Raw genomic sequence first — 25,220 nt, 5'->3', positions numbered from 1 at the left:
TTGTCTCTATCAATAGTCACCACGACCACCATCTTCTCCATTATCATCACCATTATCTGCATGCCTCTGACAATCATCTCTCTGATAAGGATGATAAAACAATTCATTTTTCAGTAATTGTTGTCTGTTCTTGTGTTCCATTGTTTCCGATGATCAATGGCAATGTCCCCTTTTAAGTTGCACTTTAATTATATCAGTCGTCTCTCTCAACTGATAAGTGCTGGCCCTTCCAGCTTGAGAACAGATCGTTGCGACAGCATCCTCAATTCTATTCCTGCTCATGTTTTGTTGTGCTGTCTGTATAGCCTTCTTCTTCTTTTCATATGCAGCACAAGGCTGTGGGTAGCATATTTTGCTGTGGGCACAGCTGTGCCACTGATGCAGTGCTGCCCCCTGTGGCTGGAAAGATAGCATAGCAATATGCACATTCGCCTCTCAGCTGCCAGCCTGGATTTTAATCTCGGCCCAGCTATAAACTGTCATCCTGATGTCTCGCAGGAAGGGTGATTCTTCAATGTGTGAGCAGTAATTTGGATAGATGTTAAACTGGGTGTCCCGTCTGCTGCGATTAGTTGATGGACGTTAAAGATCCCATGCTATTATTAGTGTTAATATTATTTTGTAATAACATTAACATTATTCTATTATAATTCGTGTTGTTATCAGTTTTGTTATGAGAAGCGACCTTGGAGAAATGCCATGATTATCTATCCTAACAAGGATATACACCTTAACTTGGACTTCACCCAAGGTGGAACACACTGTTTGGGAGGGGAGCAAATGAAGTTGTTACAACCGTCATTGTATGACCTCTCAGTCCTTCTGTCAAGTTTCGTTGAGATTGGATAAGTAACGACTGAATGTATCGCGGTCACAAAAGTCAGACAGACAGGCAGGCAGATAGTCCAGTCAATCTATGTTTGAACTTAAAGGTCCACATAATTAGGGGGGAAAAAACAACCTTTTTTTTATAAATGTGATTATATTAATTTTTAAGTAATAAACAAAAAACTGAACATGGTTTTTAATGCTAATAATTTTTTTGAGATGTTGCAGTTTAAAAAGAAAACCCATCGGGTACTGACGTACCCCTAAAATTCTAGATAAACTTCCATAACGTAATCGAGGGAAAGATTGTCAGCATGCAATGGATAATTGTCCCACAACTTGTTTCAGACTCATCAGAAAGTGAATTTGATGAAGAAGTTTGTGATCGAGAGTCCCCATATTACGACAATAGTCAAAACCATAATGTAGAAGGTGCTGTCAGACCGTAAATGGATGAACCCGAGGTCGAGATGACATCATGGGAGGGGCAGGACTAATTGAGCATTTATTTTTGGGGGGGGGCAACCAAGCGTAAAAAGAGGAGCACCGAACAACATTAAAATCTTCCTTCCAAGATATTTATTCAAGAAAAGAACAACGATTAAGTCTTAAGTGAAACCATATCTATTCATTAAACCAAACATGATTTTCTGATCCTGTCGACCTTTAAACAAATTGGAATAGAATTACTTTTGATTTTTTTTTCTTTTCTCAGGGTATATATATAATAGTATTACGAAAAAATGTATGTAGACTGAAATGTATTTGGTGGAACATGTTATTTTCAAACACAAATCTGAGATGAACAAGAAAAGAGAGTACGCGAGCGGAGCTTAGACCCCGTGGGGTGGAAGACCCCACGGGGTAAAAACTGACTGCTGCATTCCATTTGATGTAAGTGTATGACAACAGTCTGATGGATAAATCCAGAATCATTACGTTGATTTGAATCAAACTTGATGAAAAAAACTTGAATGTGTGTAACAGATTAATTGGACAAAATTTGCTGAGGATAAGTTGATGATCATGGTTACAGTACTAATTTTACCAATATGGTGCCGCTGTTGCCAAGTCTGAAGGCCGATATCACCCTGGATAACTGAAATACATGTATTTCGATGTAATATTCAAGCATTGTGATATCAAGAAGCAAGGAAGAATCATTAGATAGTCATGTAAATCATCTCAAAGAGAATCCTTGATGGTTTCCTCATCATCTCATTGTTCACCGCCGTCAGCATCATCAATGACCGGCACATATATGGCGAATTGGCACAGTTGTTGCTTCTACATTCACCAAATATGGATGTGCACTCCAACCCATGCTTCCTGCATGTACCAGTGATGTAGGATTTGAGTCCACTTTTTGGGGGATTCGGACTCACTCAACTCAGGACTCGGATTTGGTCTCGGAATATAAATGCCAAGAACTCGGACTCAGCCAGATTCCGGCAAAATTTAGTGGACACCAAAACTTTTAGGGTACAGTAGAAATAAAAAGTGTACAATAAAACTTTTAGTGTAGCAGCAAGAACAGTAACCAGGCCTAATTGGTTTCCCATGAAAAATGAAAATCCAGGCAATCATATCCTAGTTCGATTTGTCGATGCAGAGTTTACTGCATTTTTTTTTTTTTTTGCTAGATTGATGTTGAACTCAAACGTCTTTATTTGAACTCACATGTAAGATCGTATTTATGTCCTCATTTTTTCAATATATAAAATGATCACATATATAATATATATATTTGCAATATTAAGTAGGTAATTTGTGTGGTTTATTAAAGCGGTACGTAGTAATGGAGCACTTGTTTGTATGTTTTTTAAAAAAAAAATTACGTTCTTAGAAAGCCATTATTTGTTATTTTTATGGTACTAATGGTTAATGCATAAGTATGACATTTATCATATTACAGAAAATGTTACTTTTGTTGACTATAAAGCATTTTAAAAGATGTGTACTCTTTCGATGAAATGCAAAGTAATTTCACCTTTTATCATACATTCAACTTTAAGATATAATGTTGAATTTGACTTATGCACATGTGATTGACATGTGTGTTTAATTCCTATATGTTTAATTTCTGTATTAACTGTTTTTAATAACAAGGCCCGAGAAGGCCTCTCGAGGCATATACCTATACGAGTCGATGACGTTCTTAAATATGTAAATATATCAGTTTATCCTTCAGTTACATTATTAAAAGGGGAACTACAGAGTACAGACCGACGTTAATGTGAAGACTTAAGATGTAATTATCGATGTGATAAAACATCAGGGTTGTGTTTAACGTTGTGAACGATTGGGGAAAAATTTCCTGACGTCACAATCAAGTTTTAATGTCACCACAGTATTGAAACCTCATTTCTGAGAACAATTAGTCACATTAACTTATACATTGTAAAATAAATGAAATACAGTCGCTGGGACATTTGGACCAACAATTGCACAGCACAGTTAACTTTGTCTGCACGAGTACATGCTAGGCCTCGGAGGTTATTTTTTTTTGAAAGCTCCATTTCTATTATATGTTATACCGTGATTATTGCTGTTACTATTACTATCAAATATATATAAAGCATTTTCTCACCACTGACTGACTCACTGACTGATATTAAAGATTGGTACCTTCCGGGTGACATAGAAAGCTGAAATTTTGCATGCCAATGGACATCGAAGCCATTACGCTGGGAAAAATATCAAATTCATCAGACAACCTCCATAAATGAAAACATAAATAAATGAAAAAAAAATGAAAAATAATTGCAGACAATGGGTGAGCCACAATGCAGGTGAGCGACCCGAGACAATGGGGAAGCATGGTAATTTTGTGTGCCGATGGACATCGCAGCTGATACACCAGGAAAAATCACAGAACCGTCGGAAAGCATCCATAAATTAAAAAATAAATAAATGAAAAATCAAATGCAGGTGAGCCACCTGAGACAATGAGGAAACACGGTTTGTATGCTTACACAATGTGAATGCTTCTCGGCGCTTACACAATGTGTAAGCATACCCTGCCACTATATTATATAACTAAACTTTATTAAGCGATGAAAGAGTAATCAAACATTTTATAGTAGGTGGTGTAAAAGACCATGGTTTTAAATGGTGGTAAATTATCTGTGATTGCAAGTTATTTATAAGGAGCTGTTCAAACATTAATCAACACTATTTTTGATAAAATCTGACACCCCCTCACCCCCACCCTTCCCTGTAACGCTCCGTAATGCAAGACCAGAGGCAAGCACCCCATAAGATATTACGGGCCATAATATGAAATAAAATGTTGATGCAAGTAAAAAGTTACACGTGTTACAAATGCAAGTAGCAAGTTGGTTTTGATATTTCATTGTCTTAATTTATATGATACATAAACACAAATATATTCCTTTTTTTTCACCATTTTCCAATGCATGCTCAGCACAGGACTCAAACTCGGACTTGGATCCGGAATGCCAACTACTCGGACTCAGGACTGCTGGACTCGGACTCAGACCACAGGACTCGGACTTTGACTCGGACACCTTGGATGCGGACTCACACTCGGACCAGATGGACTCGACTACAACATTTGAATGTACATCTCATTGTTGTCCAGTTTTTCTTGCAGTTATATCTGATGATTTCACGTTATGATTGTGGAGCAGGTGTAAGATCAGTCATCACCGATCCTCAATCATCTTTCCATTCTGAATCCTCTATCCCCACTCCATCCGCTGTCCCTTTCTATTGCTCGATCTGATAATATGTCGGCAGACTGTGGAAATGTGTAGCTGTTGAGGTTTGAAGACGAGTTTATAGTTGCACATAAGCGATGCTTGAAGCTACTTTGTCTTCAAACCACTTGTATCGCAGAATATCCAGACCTTCTCCAGGTTTGCCTCCATAGATACAGACCACAGTCTCCTCTCCAGATGCAATCAGTTCATTCACAGCTGGTATCTGAAATACTTGCACTTGTTTAATGAAGTTGTCATTTGTCCTTGCTCTCTTCAGGGTTACTCCTTTGCCCATACCAAAGACCCGTGACGTTGCATCACATCCAAGTCAGACATGAATGAACAGTATATGACTGTTCACATGAGGTCCCAGGACTTCTTTTATGGACCTCATCTTCCATATTTTTGGTTGGCTTTTCACAGCTTGCTTTTGCTCTGATGTTAGGAATACATGAATCTGTTCTGGTTTGTGATGGTAGCAAAGCAGAACCAGCAAATCAGCATCTTCCACAATGAGCACTGTGGCCATTATTTTGGCAGTGCAGCTAGGTTATTGTAGTGTGATGCTTAAGGAGCTTGATAAAACGTTGCTTGTTCTGAGTACTGGCAAGAAATTCTTCCTTCTTCATTTGGAATTGCATGTCACCTGTAAATGCACTGTTGCTCCAATATGACCTTTCATTCTTCTCATGTGGGCCACGTCCTTAGTTGATAGGCCAGACTCGTAACCATCGAAGAGAAAGACTGCACCTCCATATTTCCACCCACCATAGCTAACTTACTGTTGGGCATTAGAGGTGGTGCCAATCATCCAAGAAATGCAATGTAGAAGAGAACCACCTTCTAGCACATGTTGAACAACACTGGCTGGATTTTGCGTTTGGCTCTGTTCGTCAAGTAAATCCAACATGGCATTCTCTAATACAGATTTACTTGCTTGTCACATAACACCAGGAGATTCAAAAAGTGCAGCTGGCAACTTGCACCTTATGATTAATCTTTATGTGGATTTACCAGCACCTTCTACCAGCACACTGGGCATCGATTTCAATGCACTTGCAGGAGCACAATGGGAGGGCACGGAGCTACACCGTCTACAGCCTGCAGCAGGTTCACTTGCATTTTGTGAGGTACAACTCCCAGGGACAAACACTACCCTTGAGTGTGATATCGACGGGACAGTCACACCCTTTTGTAACTGCGGCATTCCATCTTCAACACATTTCACTCACTCGTGCACCTGGCTATTCAAACAATCCAGCGACTATCAGCAAGCACTATGTCTGGCCATGCATCAACGCTGATGTGCGCCAGTGGGCCAAGCAATGTCTTCAGTGTCAATGCTCCAAGATCCAATGTCAGACGATTGCACCACTTGGTAACTTTTCAACACCAGATAGGCGTTTCTGCAGGATACATGTGGATCTTGTCAGTCCATTACCACCTTCAAACAGGCACCTCTATTTACTGACTTGTGTTGACCTCTTCACCCTTTGGCCAGAGGCGACACCTTTAGCTGACAATACCACACCGACCATTGCCAGGGCCTTTCTCCAAACCTGCATCGCATGTTTTGATGTTCCATCAACCATCACTATGGATCGTGGTAGCCAGTTTGAATCAGCTGTATGTCGCGAGCTAACTCAACTCCTGGGTATTGACCATCATGTGCGAACCACCGCTTACTGTCCAGAAGCGAATGGTATTGTGGAGCATTCCCACCACCAACTCAAGTCTTCCCTGAAAGCGTATGACACTCCATACACTGAATGGTCCTGCTTGGTATGCAAGCTGCTCTCAGATGACCTTGAATGCTCCACTACAGAGCTAGTATACGGTGCACCACTTCGTTTCCCAGGATAATTCTTTTCAGCGTCCGATGACAGCTTGCCCGACGCCACCTTTGACGAGTCACTACTTCGTGAGTTGTTCTTGTAACATTTTTCTTTGTATACATTGTCGAGGCTCGTGTGAGAGCTAACACACAACGCACAGCAAGGGGGGCATGAGACAAGAGGGGCGGGAGAGGGGAGAACAAAACAGTGGGGAACAGAGACATTAGGAGATAACATTTACCACCACACGACCGCATGATACTTGCAGCTAATGCAGAGCTGGCACAACCCACCGCTGTGGCTCTGGTTGATCATCTCATTGACACTGTTACACTGACCGTGGCTAATGTGACACGTCCATCCCAGTATGTCACACAGCTATGATCTGAAATGGCAGATCGCAAGAAGCTCGTCCTGGGCTCCATACTGTGCAATGCAACGCCAGTCATGCCCATCTTTGGGTACCCATTAGGAACAGATAGAAACGCAGTGTCTCGAGCTACCATTCACCTTCACATTCCGTGAACACTCCAGATTGGTGTTGGTACCACATGACCATCAGTGCTAATGCTCATTCGTGTAGAGCACCATGCTTGTTCTGGCCACAGGAAAATGACAAGGCCCACAACAACTAATGGCGCCGAGTTCAACTGGGCCATATGTCAGTCGCCTTCTCTTCCTCATGGATCGTACCAGTGGATTTCATTTTCTTGTGGATATCGGGGCAGAGGTGAGCATTGTGCTGCCGTCTGCTACAAAACAGAAAAATCGACAGGAATATTCATCACATGCTGCTAACAACAGCGCTACTGCAACTTTTGGAGAACATCTCCTCCAGCTTGATTTGGGTTTGAGTCGCTCATTTCCGTGGGTGTTTATTATTGCCGACAACAGATACTCTCTCCAAAGTCTTAATTTTTGAGTCAATTAAATCTGCTCGTAATCGTCAAGCATCACCGTCGATTAGATACCTCAACACAGCTTTGTGTTCTTGGGAGAGCATCCGCCATTTTGTCGATGAATATCACATGTCTTCCATCCACACCCATGTGCCCTTTTCAGAAAGTACTTTATGACTTCTCGTCCATAATGCACCCATCGGCACCAATCCATTCCATCAAACACCAGACCCCGAAGACCACTAAAACTATTTAGACCCCTAAAACCCTCGGAGACCCCTAAAACCTTTTAAATCTTTAAGACCCTTTAGAATCCTTTGACTCTCAAGACCCTTTAGAACCTCACCACCCTTTAAGATGCCTACACCTTTTAAGATGCCTAAGACCCTTTCGATCCCGAAGGCTCTTTAAGATTACTTCAACCCTTTTGAATCCCAAAGACCCTTGGACTCCTTTCTACCCTTTAGACTTTTAGACCTTCACACTTTTCAGACCTTATAATCCCCTGAAGACTCCTTTGACTACTTTTAGACCTTTTTTTTTTAGACGTTTTCAGACCTTTTAGACCCCTTCAGACAATTCTGACCATTTACACCTAAATTACACCATTTAGACCCCTTCGACCTTCGACCCTTTTAACACAAGACCATTTCGATCCTTTAGACCCATGTATATCTTTCGACCTTCACAACTTTTCAGACCTTTGACCTGAACACATTTACAACTGGACCATTTAGAACTTTCATTTGCAATCAACGACCTTTAATTTAGTCCATCCTTCCATTTATTTACAGCACACAAAACAAGTCCTGGCAAAGGTCTGCAATCTCTAATTGCTCTTTCTTGTTATATATGTGTCTCCTTTGCTGAAAATACTTTCCACCAACTGGATTTGAGTCGACCTTTTTCCGTGATAAAGTTGTGTTTGAAGATAAAAAAAAAATAACCAACAAATTATTTATATTGCAATTTGTTTGAGGTTGACCTCTAAATAGCATAAGTTGAGTGGACTAATTTGTCTTTTGTTGAATCTTAAACATATGCATGCTCATGTGTGTTGGTGGAATGGTTGTCACAGCAATCATGGATGTAAAACCTGGTTGAGAGGGCACAGAGGGAGCCGACGGCGACGAGGTAGCGTGCAGGATCCCAGCCAACATACTGGAAGGCTGCAGGTAGAGGGCTCTCTTCGTCGAGCAGATAGTATGGCATGAGCAACGTTAAGGCCGCAGAGACCCCAAAGTATGCAACGAAGCAGATGAGGAGAGAGACGATTATAGCCAGGGGGATGGCCCGTTGAGGATTTTTCACCTCCTCTCCTAGTGAAGAGAAGATTCTTCAAATACTACTGTGAAACATGAAACAAACTTGAAATAAACAAATTAGCTTCTCCATGAGCCTCGGACAATATAGAAGGAAACATTATTCAACGCTAAATATGACAAGCCAAGATATACTCCACTACGTCACCAAATGTATTAGGGCAGTACACCAAACACTTAAAATAAACCCTCCTAAATTACATCAGTGTATTTCCCCACATTGTATTGCATCATGCACTTTCCAAAAACATGTTGTAATGAAGTTGACACGAGTTAATGACCTCCACCGTGGAATTCTAATTGGATGCTAAGTTGGGGTCTGAACGTTCACAACATTTCCATCACATTGGGCTTTCCCAAATTAACTGTTGGTAATATCCTTAGCAAATGGAAAGTGGACATAGAAGCGGGTGTCAGAGCCCCCCTCCTCACCACAAAAGGGGAGACTGTGGTGCCTGCTCACATCGGCACTCCAAAATCTTTATTTCACCACTAGGTACACAATGCCTTCCACAATTGTGCCCAGGTTGTTTCCTGATGGTACAGGCAAAGTGCAAGGCTGATTGATCCTCACGCATGTGCCCAAGATGGCTACCTACTCTTGAACCATCAAATGTGTACCAAAGACCCAGCGGTTGCCACATCAGTCACCAAAGGCCAGGGGAGGCAACCACATCGATCTGGATGCTTCCCATCAGCCCCAATAAGATTACAATGTTTTCATTAATAAGGACAGAACAATGGAAGACTAGGTAAATAATCGACCAGCAATCTTTCTTTGCGATAGGTATGAAGCTCTTGTTGGATGTCGAGTGAAGCATATTGTGGCAGCCGATGATCAGGTAGAAAAGTAGCATAAACATTGCAAACCAATCTCTACATCAAAAATTGAACACCCTGGTATATTATCGATGGTGTTTTTGTGACCAAACCATCAAACAGACCAGTGGTCGCAATGCAGTCGAAGCCAACAAAGGCATAGAAGCAAGTGGCAGCACCGGCCAGCATCCCCACGACCCCAAACGGCAGGAAACCACCGACACCCAAATCATCCTCAGTCAGCGTTGTATTCCTGCAGCAAGAAGCACAATAACGTGTCTGCTGTTTTTGTTTTGCTTTTGTCGTTTGACTGAATACGAGGTATATGGCAGATACCTACGTGTTATTTAGGACAACGTCGGGATCAATGTTCCAGTTCGCTGGATCTCCCATGACTAGTCCTGCAACCATTACAAAGGCTATGACTAAGACGTTGATGGCTGTGAAAATCTTGGTTAAGAGTGCTGACTCTGCAACACCAAAGGACAACACGCCTTTGGGAGAGAAAAGGGAGAGTGGGATGAAAAGGCAGATGAAGGTTGGTTAGGAAAGTTGATTTATGGGAAACAAAAACTGGAATTATCCTGCACGACCTCTACATTGCCATATAATAGTCATTACTGAGGTCTCCTGGAAGAGTGAACAGCACGTACTGAGCTTGACCGCACGAGTCATCGCTCAACAAGAAATAGCATACACGTTGAAGGAAACTATAATTGTGTACCAGATAATAGCATTATGATGACGACAGCTAAAACATCGGGGTATGGTGCCAGGCCTGAAAGATTCATTGGTGCGACAGACGCCATCCAGGAAGCGATTGCCCCTCCAAAGAGCCCATCAAAGGTGGCACTCCACGCACGTGACACACTTGAAGTTCCTGCAAACATAGGTACATGCAAACACTGCACTCTGCTCACCTTGTACAATGCTCTCTTTATTCATTGCTCACACTTCACCAATAACCTCAGTTATCTCTACAAAGTTGGAAGCCAGTTGCTTTGCAGGCTTACATTCATGAAATGTATTGATACAAGGAAGCAGAAGAGCACACATGCCCACACCAATTTTCCATAAAGTTGTTACTCACAATTATAAGAATTTATTGAACAGGAATGACTGTTCCTATCAGACTCAGTGGTGCAATGGTTATAGAGTGTCTGCTCTGAGTTTGGGAGGTCAATGGTTTAAACAGTGGTTCAAATCCTGGTTGAGTCAAATATCAGGTTTTCCAACTGCCCGGATCATGTTTTAATTGCAAATGGTACTTGCTGCCTCCTTGCCTGATGATCAGCATTTAAAAGGATAGAGCATGGACAAACAATGCTGGGAAGGCAATGGCAAACCACCCAGTCTAGTTGTTGCCAAGAAACTGCTTTGGCAGCACCAATGCTCTGTAGAGAGTGTTACATTTTTTCTTTTTTTAACGACTGATGGCTGTGACCTGAAGGAAGTTCTGACCTAACCCGAAGGCATTATATGACCCTAACCCCATTATGACCCTAACATTACAACCCTAACCCCATTATGAACCTAACATTATAACCCTCACCCCATTATGACCCCCAACATTATAACCCTAACCCCATTATGACCCCAACATCAAAACTCTAACCCCATTATGACCCCAACATTATAACCCTAACCACATTATGACCCCAACATCAAAACTCTAACCCCATTATGACCCCAACATTATAACCCTAACCACATTATGACCCTAACCTTACAACCCTAACACACATTATGACCCCAACATTATAACCCTAACCCCATTATGACCCTAAAATTACAACCCTAACCCCATTATGACCCTAACATTATAACCCTCACCCCATTATGACCCCATTATAACCCTAACCCCATTATGACCCAAACATCAAAACCCTAACCCCATTATGACCCCAACATGATAACCCTAACCCCATTATGACCCTCACATTATAACTCGAACCTTATTACAATGCCAACATTGCAACTCTAACACCATGATGGCCCTACCATTATAACCATAACCCCATGATGACCCTAACATTATAACCCTAATCCCATTATGACCCCAACATTATAACCCGAATGCCATATGACCCTAACATTACAACCCTAACTCCATTATGACCCTAACATTATAACTCTAACCCCATTATGATCCTAACATTATAACCCTACCTCCATTATGACCCTAACATTAGAAATCAAACCTCATTATGACCCCAACATTGTAACCCTAACCCCATTATGACCCTAACATTATAACTCTAACCCCATTATGACACTAACATTATAACCCTAACCCCATTATGACCCTAACATTGTAATCCTAACCCCATTATGACCCGACCATTATAACCATCACCCCATTATGACCCTAACATTGTAATCCTAACCCCATTATGACTTGACCATTATAACCCTAAACCCATTATGACCCTAACACTGTAATCCTAACCCCATTATGACCCTAACATTATAACCCTAACCCCATTATGACCTTAACATTGTAATCCCAAACCCATTATGACCTGACGATTATAACCCTCACCCCATTATGACCCTAACATTGTAATCCTAACCCCATTATGACCTGACCATTATAACCCTAACCCCATTATGACCTGACCATTATAACCCTAACCCCATTATGACCCTAACATTGTAATCCTAACCCCATTATGACCCTAACATTGTAATCCTAACCCCATTATGATCCTAACACTGTAATCCTCACCCCATTATAACCCGACCATTTTAACCCTAACCCCATTATGACCCTAACATTGTAATCCTAACCCCATTATGACCCTAACACTGTAATCCTCACCCCATTATAACCTGACAATTTTAACCCTAACCCCATTATGACCCTAACATTATAACCCTAACCCCATTATGACCATAACATTATAACCCGAACCCCATTATGACCCTAACATTGTAATCCTAACCCCATTATGACCCAACCATTATAACCATCACCCCATTATGACCCTAATATTGTAATCCTAACCCCATTATGACCCTAACATTATAACCCTCACCCCATTATGACCCCAACATTATAACCCTAACCCCATTATGACCCAAACATCAAACCCCTCACCCCATTATGACCCCAACATTATAACCCTAACCCCATTATGACCCTCACATTATAACTCGAACCTTATTACGATGCCAACATTGCAACTCTAACACCATGATGGCCCTACCATTATAACCATAACCCCATGATGACCCTAACATTATAACCCTAACCCCATTATGACCCCAACATTATAACCCGAATGCCATATGACCCTAACATTACAACCCTAACCCCATTATGACCCTAACATTATAACTCAAACCCCATTATGATCCTAACATTATAACCCTACCTCCATTATGACCCTAACATAAGAAATAGAACTGCATGATGACCCCAACATTGTAACCCTAACCCCATTATGACCCTAACATTATAACTCTAACCCCATTATGACCCTAACATTATAACCCTAACCCCATTATGACCCTAACATTGTAATCCTAACCCCATTATGACCCGACCATTATAACCATCACCCCATTATGACCCTAACATTGTAATCCTAACCCCATTATGACCTGACCATTATAACCCTAAACCCATTATGACCCTAACACTGTAATCCTAACCCCATTATGACCCTAACATTATAACCCTAACCCCATTATGACCCCAACATTGTAATCCTAACCCCATTATGACCTGACCATTATAACCCTAACCCCATTATGTCCTGACCATTATAACCCCAACCCCATTATGCCCCTAACACTGTAATCCTAACTCCATTATGACCCTAACACTGTAATAACCCCATTATGACCCTAATATTATAACCCTAACCCCATTATGACCCTAACATTGTAATCCTAACCCCATTATGACCTGACCATTATAACCCTAAACCCATTATGACCCTAACACTGTAATCCTAACCCCATTATGACCCTAACATTATAACCCTAACCCCATTATGACCCTAACATTGTAATCCTAACCCCATTATGACCTGACCATTATAACCCTAACCCCATTATGACCCTAACATTGTAATCCTAACCCCATTATGACCCGACCATTATAACCATCACCCCATTATGACCCTAACATTGTAATCCTAACCCCATTATGACCTGACCATTATAACCCTAAACCCATTATGACCCTAACACTGTAATCCTAACCCCATTATGACCCTAACATTATAACCCTAACCCCATTATGACCCTAACATTGTAATCCTAACCCCATTATGACCTGACCATTATAACCCTAACCCCATTATGTCCTGACCATTATAACCCCAACCCCATTATGACCCTAACACTGTAATCCTAACTCCATTATGACCCTAACACTGTAATCCTAACCCCATTATGACCCTAACATTATAACCCTAACCCCATTATGACCCTAACATTGTAATCCTAACCCCATTATGACCTGACCATTATAACCCTAACCCCATTATGTCCTGACCATTATAACCCCAACCCCATTATGACCCTAACACTGTAATCCTAACTCCATTATGACCCTAACACTGTAATCCTAACTCCATTATGACCCCACCATTATAACCCTAACCCCATGATGACCCTAACATTGTAATCCTAACCCCATTATGACCCTAACATTATAACCCTCACCCCATTATGACCCCATTATAACCCTAACCCCATTATGACCCAAACATCAAAACCCTAACCCCATTATGACCCCAAAATGATAACCCTAACCCCATTATGACCCTCACATTATAACTCGAACCTTATTACAATGCCAACATTGCAACTCTAACACCATGATGGCCCTACCATTATAACCATAACCCCATGATGACCCTAACATTATAACCCTAATCCCATTATGACCCCAACATTATAACCCGAATGCCATATGACCCCAACATTACAACCCTAACTCCATTATGACCCTAACATTATAACTCTAACCCCATTATGATCCTAACATTATAACCCTACCTCCATTATGACCCTAACATTAGAAATCAAACCTCATTATGACCCCAACATTGTAACCCTAACCCCATTATGACCCTAACATTATAACTCTAACCCCATTATGACACTAACATTATAACCCTAACCCCATTATGACCCTAACATTGTAATCCTAACCCCATTATGACCCGACCATTATAACCATCACCCCATTATGACCCTAACATTGTAATCCTAACCCCATTATGACTTGACCATTATAACCCTAAACCCATTATGACCCTAACACTGTAATCCTAACCCCATTATGACCCTAACATTATAACCCTAACCCCATTATGACCTTAACATTGTAATCCCAAACCCATTATGACCTGACGATTATAACCCTCACCCCATTATGACCCTAACATTGTAATCCTAACCCCATTATGACCTGACCATTATAACCCTAACCCCATTATGACCTGACCATTATAACCCTAACCCCATTATGACCCTAACATTGTAATCCTAACCCCATTATGACCCTAACATTGTAATCCTAACCCCATTATGATCCTAACACTGTAATCCTCACCCCATTATAACCCGACCATTTTAACCCTAACCCCATTATGACCCTAACATTGTAATCCTAACCCCATTATGACCCTAACACTGTAATCCTCACCCCATTATAACCTGACAATTTTAACCCTAACCCCATTATGACCCTAACATTATAACCCTAACCCCATTATGACCATAACATTATAACCCGAACCCCATTATGACCCTAACATTGTAATCCTAACCCCATTATGACCCAACCATTATAACCATCGCGCCATTATGACCCTAATATTGTAACCCTAGCCCCATTATGACCTAACATTATAACCCTCACCCCATTATGACCCCAACATTATAACCCTAACCCCATTATGACCCAAACATCAAACCCCTCACCCCATTATGACCCCAACATTATAACCTAACCCCATTATGACCCTCACATTATAACTCGAACCTTATTACGATGCCAACATTGCAACTCTAACACCATGATGGCCCTACCATTATAACCATAACCCCATGATGACCCTAACATTATAACCCTAACCCCATTATGACCCCAACATTATAACCCGAATGCCATATGACCCTAACATTACAACCCTAACCCCATTATGACCCTAACATAATAACTCAAACCCCATTATGATCCTAACATTATAACCCTACCTCCATTATGACCCTAACATAAGAAATAGAACTGCATGATGACCCCAACATTGTAACCCTAACCCCATTATGACCCTAACATTATAACTCTAACCCCATTATGACCCTAACATTATAACCCGAACCCCATTATGACCCTAACATTGTAATCCTAACCCCATTATGACCCGACCATTATAACCATCACCCCATTATGACCCTAACATTGTAATCCTAACCCCATTATGACCTGACCATTATAACCCTAAACCCATTATGACCCTAACACTGTAATCCTAACCCCATTATGACCCTAACATTATAACCCTAACCCCATTATGACCCCAACATTGTAATCCTAACCCCATTATGACCTGACCATTATAACCCTAACCCCATTATGTCCTGACCATTATAACCCCAACCCCATTATGCCCCTAACACTGTAATCCTAACTCCATTATGACCCTAACACTGTAATAACCCCATTATGACCCTAATATTATAACCCTAACCCCATTATGACCCTAACATTGTAATCCTAACCCCATTATGACCTGACCATTATAACCCTAAACCCATTATGACCCTAACACTGTAATCCTAACCCCATTATGACCCTAACATTATAACCCTAACCCCAGGTCAGGTCAGGTATGGGAGCATGTGCCAGAACAGCGCGTCGCTGCGTCCACTTTCCGCCGGTACTCCAGGGGCCTCCGTCTGGCCATCCCCCAGGCAGATGCCAGGCCCATCCCCATCTCCTTGAGATGATGGTCAACCTGCTGCAACCATGAGGCACGTGGTCGGCCCACTGGCCTCCTCCACTCATGAGACTCCCTCGCTGAGAGAATCTGGTGAGCAGGATCAGCGTCAGGAAAACGAGCCACATGTCCATACAGCCGCAGCTGACGCTCACGGACTATGCAGGTAACAAATCTCATCCGAGTCTCTCTCAGCAACTGCTCGTTGGACACAAAATCCGACCAGCGATAGCCAAGGATTCTCCGAAGAGACCTGGTACCAAAGGAATTAAGTCTCCGTCTCAGATCCTTGGTCAAAGTCCAAGTCTCGCACCCATAGAGCAAGACTGGAAGTACCAAGGACCTGAAGACTCGGACTTTCGTCCTCCCGCACAGGTACCGGCAGCGCCACTCCCCATGATCCAGTGAATCCATGACTCCCCAGGCCCGACCCAGACGTCTATTGACCTCCGGCTCACAACCTGCGGAGACATGAATATCACTGCCAAGGTAAGTGAATCTATCCACGACCTCAACATCCTCACCACAAACAGACACAGACAGGACAGCAGCATCCAAGATGTCACCGAAAGCCTGGATCTTTGTTTTGACCCAAGAAATCCGTAATCCCAACGGCTCCGACTCCTCATTCAGCACCTCGAGGGCCCCCAAGAGGATGTCTAAAGTCTCCGCAAAGATGACTGCATCATCTGCAAAATCAAGGTCCGAGATCTTGACATTGCCAAACGATGCACCGCAACTTGATCTCTCCGACATCCTCCCAAAAATCCAGTCCATACAAGTGTTGAAAAGTGTGGGGGCAAGTACACATCCCTGACGAACTCCAGTAACAACTGGAAATAAGTCAGAGGCGGTACCACCACACTTCACAGCACTCTCAGTACCAGAATAGAGTTCAGACATCAGATCGATCAGTTTCGGTGGCACCCCACGAAGACCAAGAATCCTCCAGAGGACATCCCGATTCACTGAATCGAACGCTTTACAGAGATCAACATAGGCTGCAAGCAGCCCCTGCCGAAACTCTCGTCTGCGTTCAGTGAGGACACGAAGAGCAAGGATACGGTCAATCGTTGACCTCTTTGGTGTAAAGCCTGACTGCTCTGGACGCTGGTGCTCAAGCAGATGGTGGCGAACCCTATCAAGAATTATCCGAGCAAAGACCTTGCCCGGCACTGAGAGCAGCGTCACCCCTCGGTAGTTGTTGCAGTCTTGGCGATCACCCTTCCCTTTCCAGAGAGGGACAACAAGGCCCCTCTTCCAGTCAGTTGGGATGATGCCTGTGTTCCAGGCAGAGCACAAAACTGCATGCAACGACGCGAGTGCAGCATTTCCACCAGCCTTGAGAAGTTCAGCATGGATGCCACAGATCCCTGGAGCTTTGCCCCGTTTCAACTGGTTCACCGCAGCCCGTGTTTCCACAAGCGATGGTGGACCACAGTTGATTCGAGGGTCAGCAACAGGGATTGTAACACCCTTGACGTCCAACTCGACAGCTGGGGGATCAGCCTGGTACAACCGCTCAAAGTAACCGGCCCAGCGGGCCTTCACTTCAGACTCCTCTGTCAAGAGCCTACCACTCTCTGCTCGAACTGCAGTGCTCCGAGGGATGGGCTTGGATGAACGTAATGCGCGAATTCCCTGTAAGCGGGACGAGAATCACCTGTCCACAGGTGATGCTCTACCCCTCACAGATTCCTCGCACATAGGCCTCCTTGTCCACCCTCAGTGCACGTACAGTTTTACGCCTCAGCTCCCTGAACAGCTCAGCTCTGCCATTCAGCCTGGCCCTGCGACTCTGGTCAATGGTATCCAGTGTCCGTTGAGAGACAAAATTCTTCTTTGCCCTGCGGTGAACTCCAAGGCATCCACCGGCAACATCAAGGACGGTGGTCTTGAAGGTGCTCCACAACTCTTCAGGACCCCCAAAGCACCCAGACCCCCAAGTGTCCACTCAGCCTGTTCGCAAACTCCTCAGCTACTCTCTCATCCCTGAGCTTGGCAACATCCAGCCTAGGCTGGGATGGTACCATTCTCCAGGATTTAAGGTGCAGCTTTAGAGTTGCTACAACAAGCCTGTGGTCAGTATTGAGGAACTGAGCACTCCGGTAGACCCTGCAGTTCTGGATCATCCTCCAACGACCGTCAATGAGGACATGGTCAATCTCCTTTGCCACACCGCCAGCGTTGGAATACCAAGTCCAGCGATGAGCTTGCGGGCGCTGAAACCATGAACCAGCCACCTAAGTCCATGACTTCTTGCAAAGTCAAGGAACTTAGTGCTATTCTGGTTCATAGTTCCTGACCCATGGGGACCAACACACACCTCATAACCATCCCTATCAGTTCCAGTCGATGCATTGAAATCCCCAAGACTAGAAGTGTATCGCGTCTGGGGCACTGATCAACCACAGACTCGAGTGTGGCGTAGAATGTGTCCTTCACGGTGAGATCACTCGCCTCAGTCGGAGCATAAACAGAGACCAGGGAAATGACACCTAAGGAGTGACGAATCCTTAATCTCATAATACGCTCGTTGACCGGTGTTACCTCAATTATCATTGGGGTCAGCTTATTGACACAGCTACAGCAACTCCTTGGGTATGGTAACCATCAGAGCGACCAGACCAATAGTAGGTGTAACCACCCACCATTATCTCGCCGCAATCCGGTCTCCGAACCTCAGAGAGAGCTGCAATCCCGATGTCCAAACGCTTGAGCTCAGATGATAACAGAGACAGGTGATCATCCTCTCTTAGGGATAGGACATTCCAGGCACCCACCCGAAGGGACCACCTCAGGTTAACCCAAGGAGACCGCCGTCTGGTGGACGACACCTCAGCACCACTCCGACACACTCTCCCGCAATCTGACCCAGGGATGTTACCCCGTGGTTTCCCTCCTATCAAAGATTGGGGGTCCCGAAGGCTTTGCCCCAATCCCATCATCCGGTGAGCTGCCCTGCGAAGGGAAGCTGCACAGGAGGTACTCCCACGGAGTGGGTTTTCAGATTTTTTTGCGTTTTTGCGTTTTGCGGAATGAAGCGTTTTACGGTGGCTGGAGTGCAAATCCTGCCACCAACCTCCTAATAAGAAGTAACCCAACTGCAGGAGGACGTCCGCAGACACAGTTGGGCACTAGATATGGATGGCCGTTGGCTCACAAGGAGCTCCTCCGCCCTTTGACAGGTTTTGTTTTTAATCCTGCTGGGTGTCCATATCCAAACACCCTCCTCACCAGAAAACCTGGTGGGGGAGACGGTTTAGTCGCCGACAACCCGACCATGGAACAGGTTAGTACAGGTTTACATGGTACCTGTAGCAGGTCATAGATCGAACCTGACCTGACAAAGACCCCATTATGACCCTAACATTGTAATCCTAACCCCATTATGACCTGACCATTATAACCCTAACCCCATTATGACCCTAACATTGTAATCCTAACCCCATTATGACCCGACCATTATAACCATCACCCCATTATGACCCTAACATTGTAATCCTAACCCCATTATGACCTGACCATTATAACCCTAAACCCATTATGACCCTAACACTGTAATCCTAACCCCATTATGACCCTAACATTATAACCCTAACCCCATTATGACCCTAACATTGTAATCCTAACCCCATTATGACCTGACCATTATAACCCTAACCCCATTATGTCCTGACCATTATAACCCCAACCCCATTATGACCCTAACACTGTAATCCTAACTCCATTATGACCCTAACACTGTAATCCTAACCCCATTATGACCCTAACATTATAACCCTAACCCCATTATGACCCTAACATTGTAATCCTAACCCCATTATGACCTGACCATTATAACCCTAACCCCATTATGTCCTGACCATTATAACCCCAACCCCATTATGACCCTAACACTGTAATCCTAACTCCATTATGACCCTAACACTGTAATCCTAACTCCATTATGACCCCACCATTATAACCCTAACCCCATGATGACCCTAACATTGTAATCCTAACCCCATTATGACCCTAACATTGTAATCCTAACCCCATTATGATCCTAACACTGTAATCCTCACCCCATTATAACCCGACCATTTTAACCCTAACCCCATTATGACCCTAACATTGTAACCCTAACCCCATTATGACCCTAACATTGTAATCCTAACCCCATTATGACCCGACCATTATAACTGTATCCTCATTGTGACCCTAACATGGAACAAGGCTGAGGTGCTTGGAACCACCTCAGTGCCGTCGAGTCTGGCATTTCACTCAAGCCAACTGGCAGGGTCTCCGAGCAGCCATCAAACTTATAGACTGGTCTCCTATCACTACTTTCTCCAACATCAACTCATCCTGGGAATTCTTTCAAAGAAACTTGGTCTCCCTCATGCAAAGATTTATCCCCTCTCGTCTTCAGTTGTCCGACCCTTCCTCCCGCCCTTGGTTCACTGAAGCTTGTGGCGAGGCAGTTGTCCTGAAACAACTTGCCTTTGCCTCATGGAAAGCAAACCCAACTGAGGGCAATCTCAGTTCCTTCCATAAAGCTCGGAACAAGTGTGTATCTACCTTCAGGAGAGCCAGAAAACAACATCTTTCTAAGCTCAAGTCTGAACTTTCAAACCTCTCTCCCTCCTCAAAATCCTGGTGGCATCTAATCAAATCTGTTTCTGGTGTATGTTCCCCCTCCATCCCCTCCCTTACCTCAAATGGCCGCACTACTGATACCGCACGTGAAAAGGCTGAATGCCAAAACTCGGGGTTTACAGCTAAATCTTGTATCCAAAACCCATCACTTTCTCTACCCACCTTACCCAGTCGCACCCAACTGTCCCTGGACTCTGTGTCCTTTTCTCCTGACAAGGTGCGGAGCTTGCTGTCAAACCTCGACTCAGATTCTGCAGCCGCTCCAGACGGCATCAGCCCACGTGTCCTAAAAACCTTCTCTTCTGCTCTTGCTCACCCGCTCTCTCTGTTCTATTCACCCTCTCATTTGCTGAAGGTCATCTGCCATCTGCTTGGAAATCTGCTAACATCACTGCCCTGCATAAAAAAGGTGCAAAAACAGATCCCTGCATCTACAGACCAATCAGCCTTCTCCCAATCATCAGCAAGGTTATGGAATCCATCATCGCTTCAGACATGAAATCCTTCCTCTTCTACAATGGCTTGATTTCCAATCATCAATTTGGTTTCAGACCAGGTCACTTTACCCTGGATATGCTGCTTCTGCTCTCCCAACAATGGATGCAGGTCCTCAATGTCAGACATGAAATCCGAGCCGTATCCCTGGACGTATCACGTGCTTTTGACAGTCTGGCACCCAGCCCTACTTACCAAACTCTCTTCCTATGGTATCCAAGGCCATTTCCACTCATGGCTCGCAGACTTCATCTCCTGTTGCAGACAACGTTTGGCCTTAAATGGAGTTCTTTCATCCCCTCTTCCTGTCCAGGCTGGAGTTCCTCAAGGTAGCGTTCTGGGCCCTGTTCTTTTCTGGTTTTCAATAATGATCTCTCAGACTCTCTGGAAAATCCTCTTTATCTCTTTGCTGACGACTCCACCCTCTGCCGTACAATCGGTCATCCCTCAGACCGGCAAGCAGCAGCTTCTTTGCTCACTGCAGATCTGGATAAAATCACAAACTGGTCCAACACGGGGAACATGTCTCTCAATCCTGACGAATCCTCTTTCTCCACATTCCTCTGGAAGAAGTCCTTTCTTTCAAGCTTATGGGTCTCACTATCTGCCATGATCTTTCCTGGGAAAGCCACATTTCAAACCTCACCACCAAAGCCAGTCGCCGACTGGGAATCCTCCATCGGGTAAAGTCCTTCCTCGGCCCACGTGAGCTCCTGACCACTTACAAAGCTTTCGTCCGCAGTCTGATGGAGTACTGCTCTCCCCTCTGGGCTGGTGCTCCTGCCTCCCACCTTTCTCAGCTTCATGCTGTGGAAACCAAGGCATTTCGGATCATTAGCATCTCCCGCAATGAGGCTGAGTCTTTGGGCCTCTTACTCTCTCACCGCAGGCTGGTCGGTGGTCTTTTTGTCTTCTACCATCTCCTCTCCAGCCTCGCCCCCCCCTTGCTCTCTCTGCGATTTGTCCTTACCACATTTCCACAGGGCGCTCAAGGTCCGCCAACAACCCCCTTCTGGTAAAACTACCAAAATCACGAATCACTGCTCATCTTCACTCTTTCATTCCTCTTTTTTCCCGCCTTTGGAATAAACTCCCTCACTCTATTCATTCCCATTCTTCCCTCCAGGCCTTCAAAACAGCTGTTCACCACCACCACCACCACCACCTCTTATCATCCCCCATCCAAATCCTCGATCTTTTCTACCCCCGATAATCCACCCAACCCACCTCCTTCAAATTCCCTGCTTTCCTTCCTGAAAGTCCCTGTAACGTCCATCTTCTATTCCCCATGTTCCCCGTCCCATCCCTCTCCCTTCCACAGATCTCCTAATGTCTCAGTTCCCCAGTTTTGTCCCTCCCACTCCCACCCCGCTTGACTCATGCCCCCCTTGCTGTGCGTTGTGTGTTCGCTCTCATACGAGCCTCGACAAGGTATACAAAAAAAATGAAAACATCGTTATGAAAGTTTGAAGGGTTCATCATTGAGTGCTGGGGAGTGTTTTAGGGAAAACTATTTTTTGAAAAAATTTGAAAAAAACAAATAGGATTAATTTTGTTATTGTTCTATAGTGCGTAAGCCTTTGTAGCAATGTGGATGGTGATATTAAATGATCCACGACCCCATTCCTTAGTGGGTGTAGGGAAATGTTTTCGGTCCCTACCAATAAAATAGGGGAAAAAAAACAAAATTAGATTTTTTTCAAAATGCCAAGATTAGAACAGTAACGGGCAACACCGGTTACCCTTGTTAATATGCATATCATACTTTGGAGAACACATGCACACACACACACACACACACACACACACACACACACACACACACACACACACACACACACACACACACACACACACACACACACACACACACACACAAACACAAACACACACACAAACACTGGTACTTTTCAGATTACTGAACCCAAGCTACAACAACAAATAACTCGAAGGTGTAGGTTTCATGGGAGTTGGCATCATCAATCACAAGACTGATATCCGAGAGGTCATGGAGTCATAATCCAATTGAAGGCAGCAGACTTTTAGGGTTTAGATTTTAAGCTGGAAGCAAAGCCAGTCCCAGGAAAATTACCCAGTCACGATGTAAAAACCCGGCTATCTCATTAAAGACCTTAAAGTAGGGGGCATTCAGTCTGGCCTGGTCCACATATTGTGCCACACTTCTTATAAATGCTCTCAGGCCAACTGTAAACCAACATGACCCACATATCTCTCATGATAAGGAACGCGTGACACAATTTAAAGCAAGTGATGTTGAACCGACATTTCAAGTTTCCTCGCAATTCTTTTCTGGCAATAAAAAGAAAGAAATTAAATTACCCTTGTGCTGTCCATAAAATGCCATTCGGAAGACACCAATGTTTGTCTGAGTTGTCTCACTTCGGTCTGTATCTCAACTTAGCTATAAACTGTCATCCTGTTTTTTTGCATGCCGGGCGATTAATCAATGTGTGCATCGTCCCGTCCCTCGGATGGAAATTAAACTAGAAGACCCGTCTTCCTGCACCTGTCATTGGGTAGACGTTAGAGATCCCACGATATCCTTCATGATGACTTGGTGAGTTATCATAGGGACCCTGAACAAATTACAAATTCTTGCCCAAATCATCTTCAACCATTTTGATGAAGCACAACTCAAAGCTCTCAACATCATTAGCAACTCCCACAAATAAGCATAAGCCTGACAAGGCCTGTGGTTTTCATCGTAGACAGGTTGGTGGCTTGTTTGTTAGGGTTTCTCCGTCACATTCACAGTCCCTGCAGCCACATGTGTTCTTCCTCCAACCATCTCCTTGTTGAAATGCTAAAATTCAGGTTTGAATGTCCATCTCTACTCCTTTGTCCCTCCCTTCTCTCGCTTGTGGAATTTCTTTCATCAGAATGTTCGATTCACAGTCTCAGGTCATCCTCCATTCCAGCACGTTATCTTTTACGCATGACGCTGAGGAGGCAGCACGTGTAATTTATAGACGGTATATCTGGGAGAAGATTGTATGCGTAAAAACCCCTTGTTTGTGGGTGCGGCCAGGTGAGGGCTTGCAGCCACAAAAAGGCACCAGAAAAGTGTGATGCGCATTAAAAGTACATTTAATGAACTGCTTGGCTGGTGCACCACAAGCCATGGAGGTGAGATGCGCTGTCGGGCCTGGAAGAGAGGATAAAGCTTTTTTATTAATTATAGGGGCCACCCGTGGGGAATGCCGGCCCAAAGGATGGCACCTCTCACAGGGAGCGGGCAACCAATCACGGGAAAGCCTCAGCACGAAGACAGTCTCAGAGTATGGAAGCCAGGCCAGAGGACCCACCATACAGAACTGCTGGTAGTCCACGAGAGCTGGGTCTGCGCAGGCAAGCAGAGTTGGAGAGGGACCTTGGAAAGAAGATCGCTCTCTGTCTCTCTCAAGCTCTTCATCTTGCTGGCTCTCTTCCTCTCACACTGGCTCTCTTTGTCTCCCACTGTGCTTCGTCGTCAGGAGTGAGGACTGCGCTTTGGAGATGTTGACGCTGCCTAACAACCCCTTTCCTCTACTGCATCACTCCCTACTCCTGAGCTGTACCATTGCCCTGCACACCAATCAGCATCATGCCATTGGGAAGTCCTCGCCTACTTTCCCCATTGTTTAGTAAGAGTGTGGTCTGTGGTGACTTGTGGAGATAGGAAGCCTGGTATTGG

General features: G+C 44.0%; 1 protein-coding gene across 4 annotated transcripts in view; it reads right to left on the bottom strand.

Moving 5' to 3' along the window:
* LOC147010978 (cationic amino acid transporter 2-like) overlaps nt 1-25,220 on the bottom strand; it is a 73,444-nt gene that overhangs the window by 12,877 nt on the left and 35,347 nt on the right. For all 4 annotated transcript variants that reach the window (XM_085859667.1, XM_085859665.1, XM_085859666.1 and 1 more), the window contains 4 exons: nt 10,153-10,308; nt 9,769-9,922; nt 9,554-9,681; nt 8,384-8,606 (listed from right to left, as the gene is read on the bottom strand). In XM_085859667.1, the coding sequence (XP_085715793.1) occupies nt 8,384-8,606; nt 9,554-9,681; nt 9,769-9,922; nt 10,153-10,308 (661 nt within the window). The remainder of the gene's footprint in view (nt 1-8,383; nt 8,607-9,553; nt 9,682-9,768; nt 9,923-10,152; nt 10,309-25,220) is intronic.

Source organism: Eptatretus burgeri, chromosome 16 (assembly GCF_056783735.1).
Source record: "Eptatretus burgeri isolate ZD-2024b chromosome 16, Ebu_testis_v1, whole genome shotgun sequence".
In the NCBI taxonomy this organism is placed as follows: domain Eukaryota; kingdom Metazoa; phylum Chordata; class Myxini; order Myxiniformes; family Myxinidae; genus Eptatretus; species Eptatretus burgeri.
Note: the sequence above shows the minus strand (reverse complement) of the source record. Positions and strands in the feature narration are given on the sequence as shown.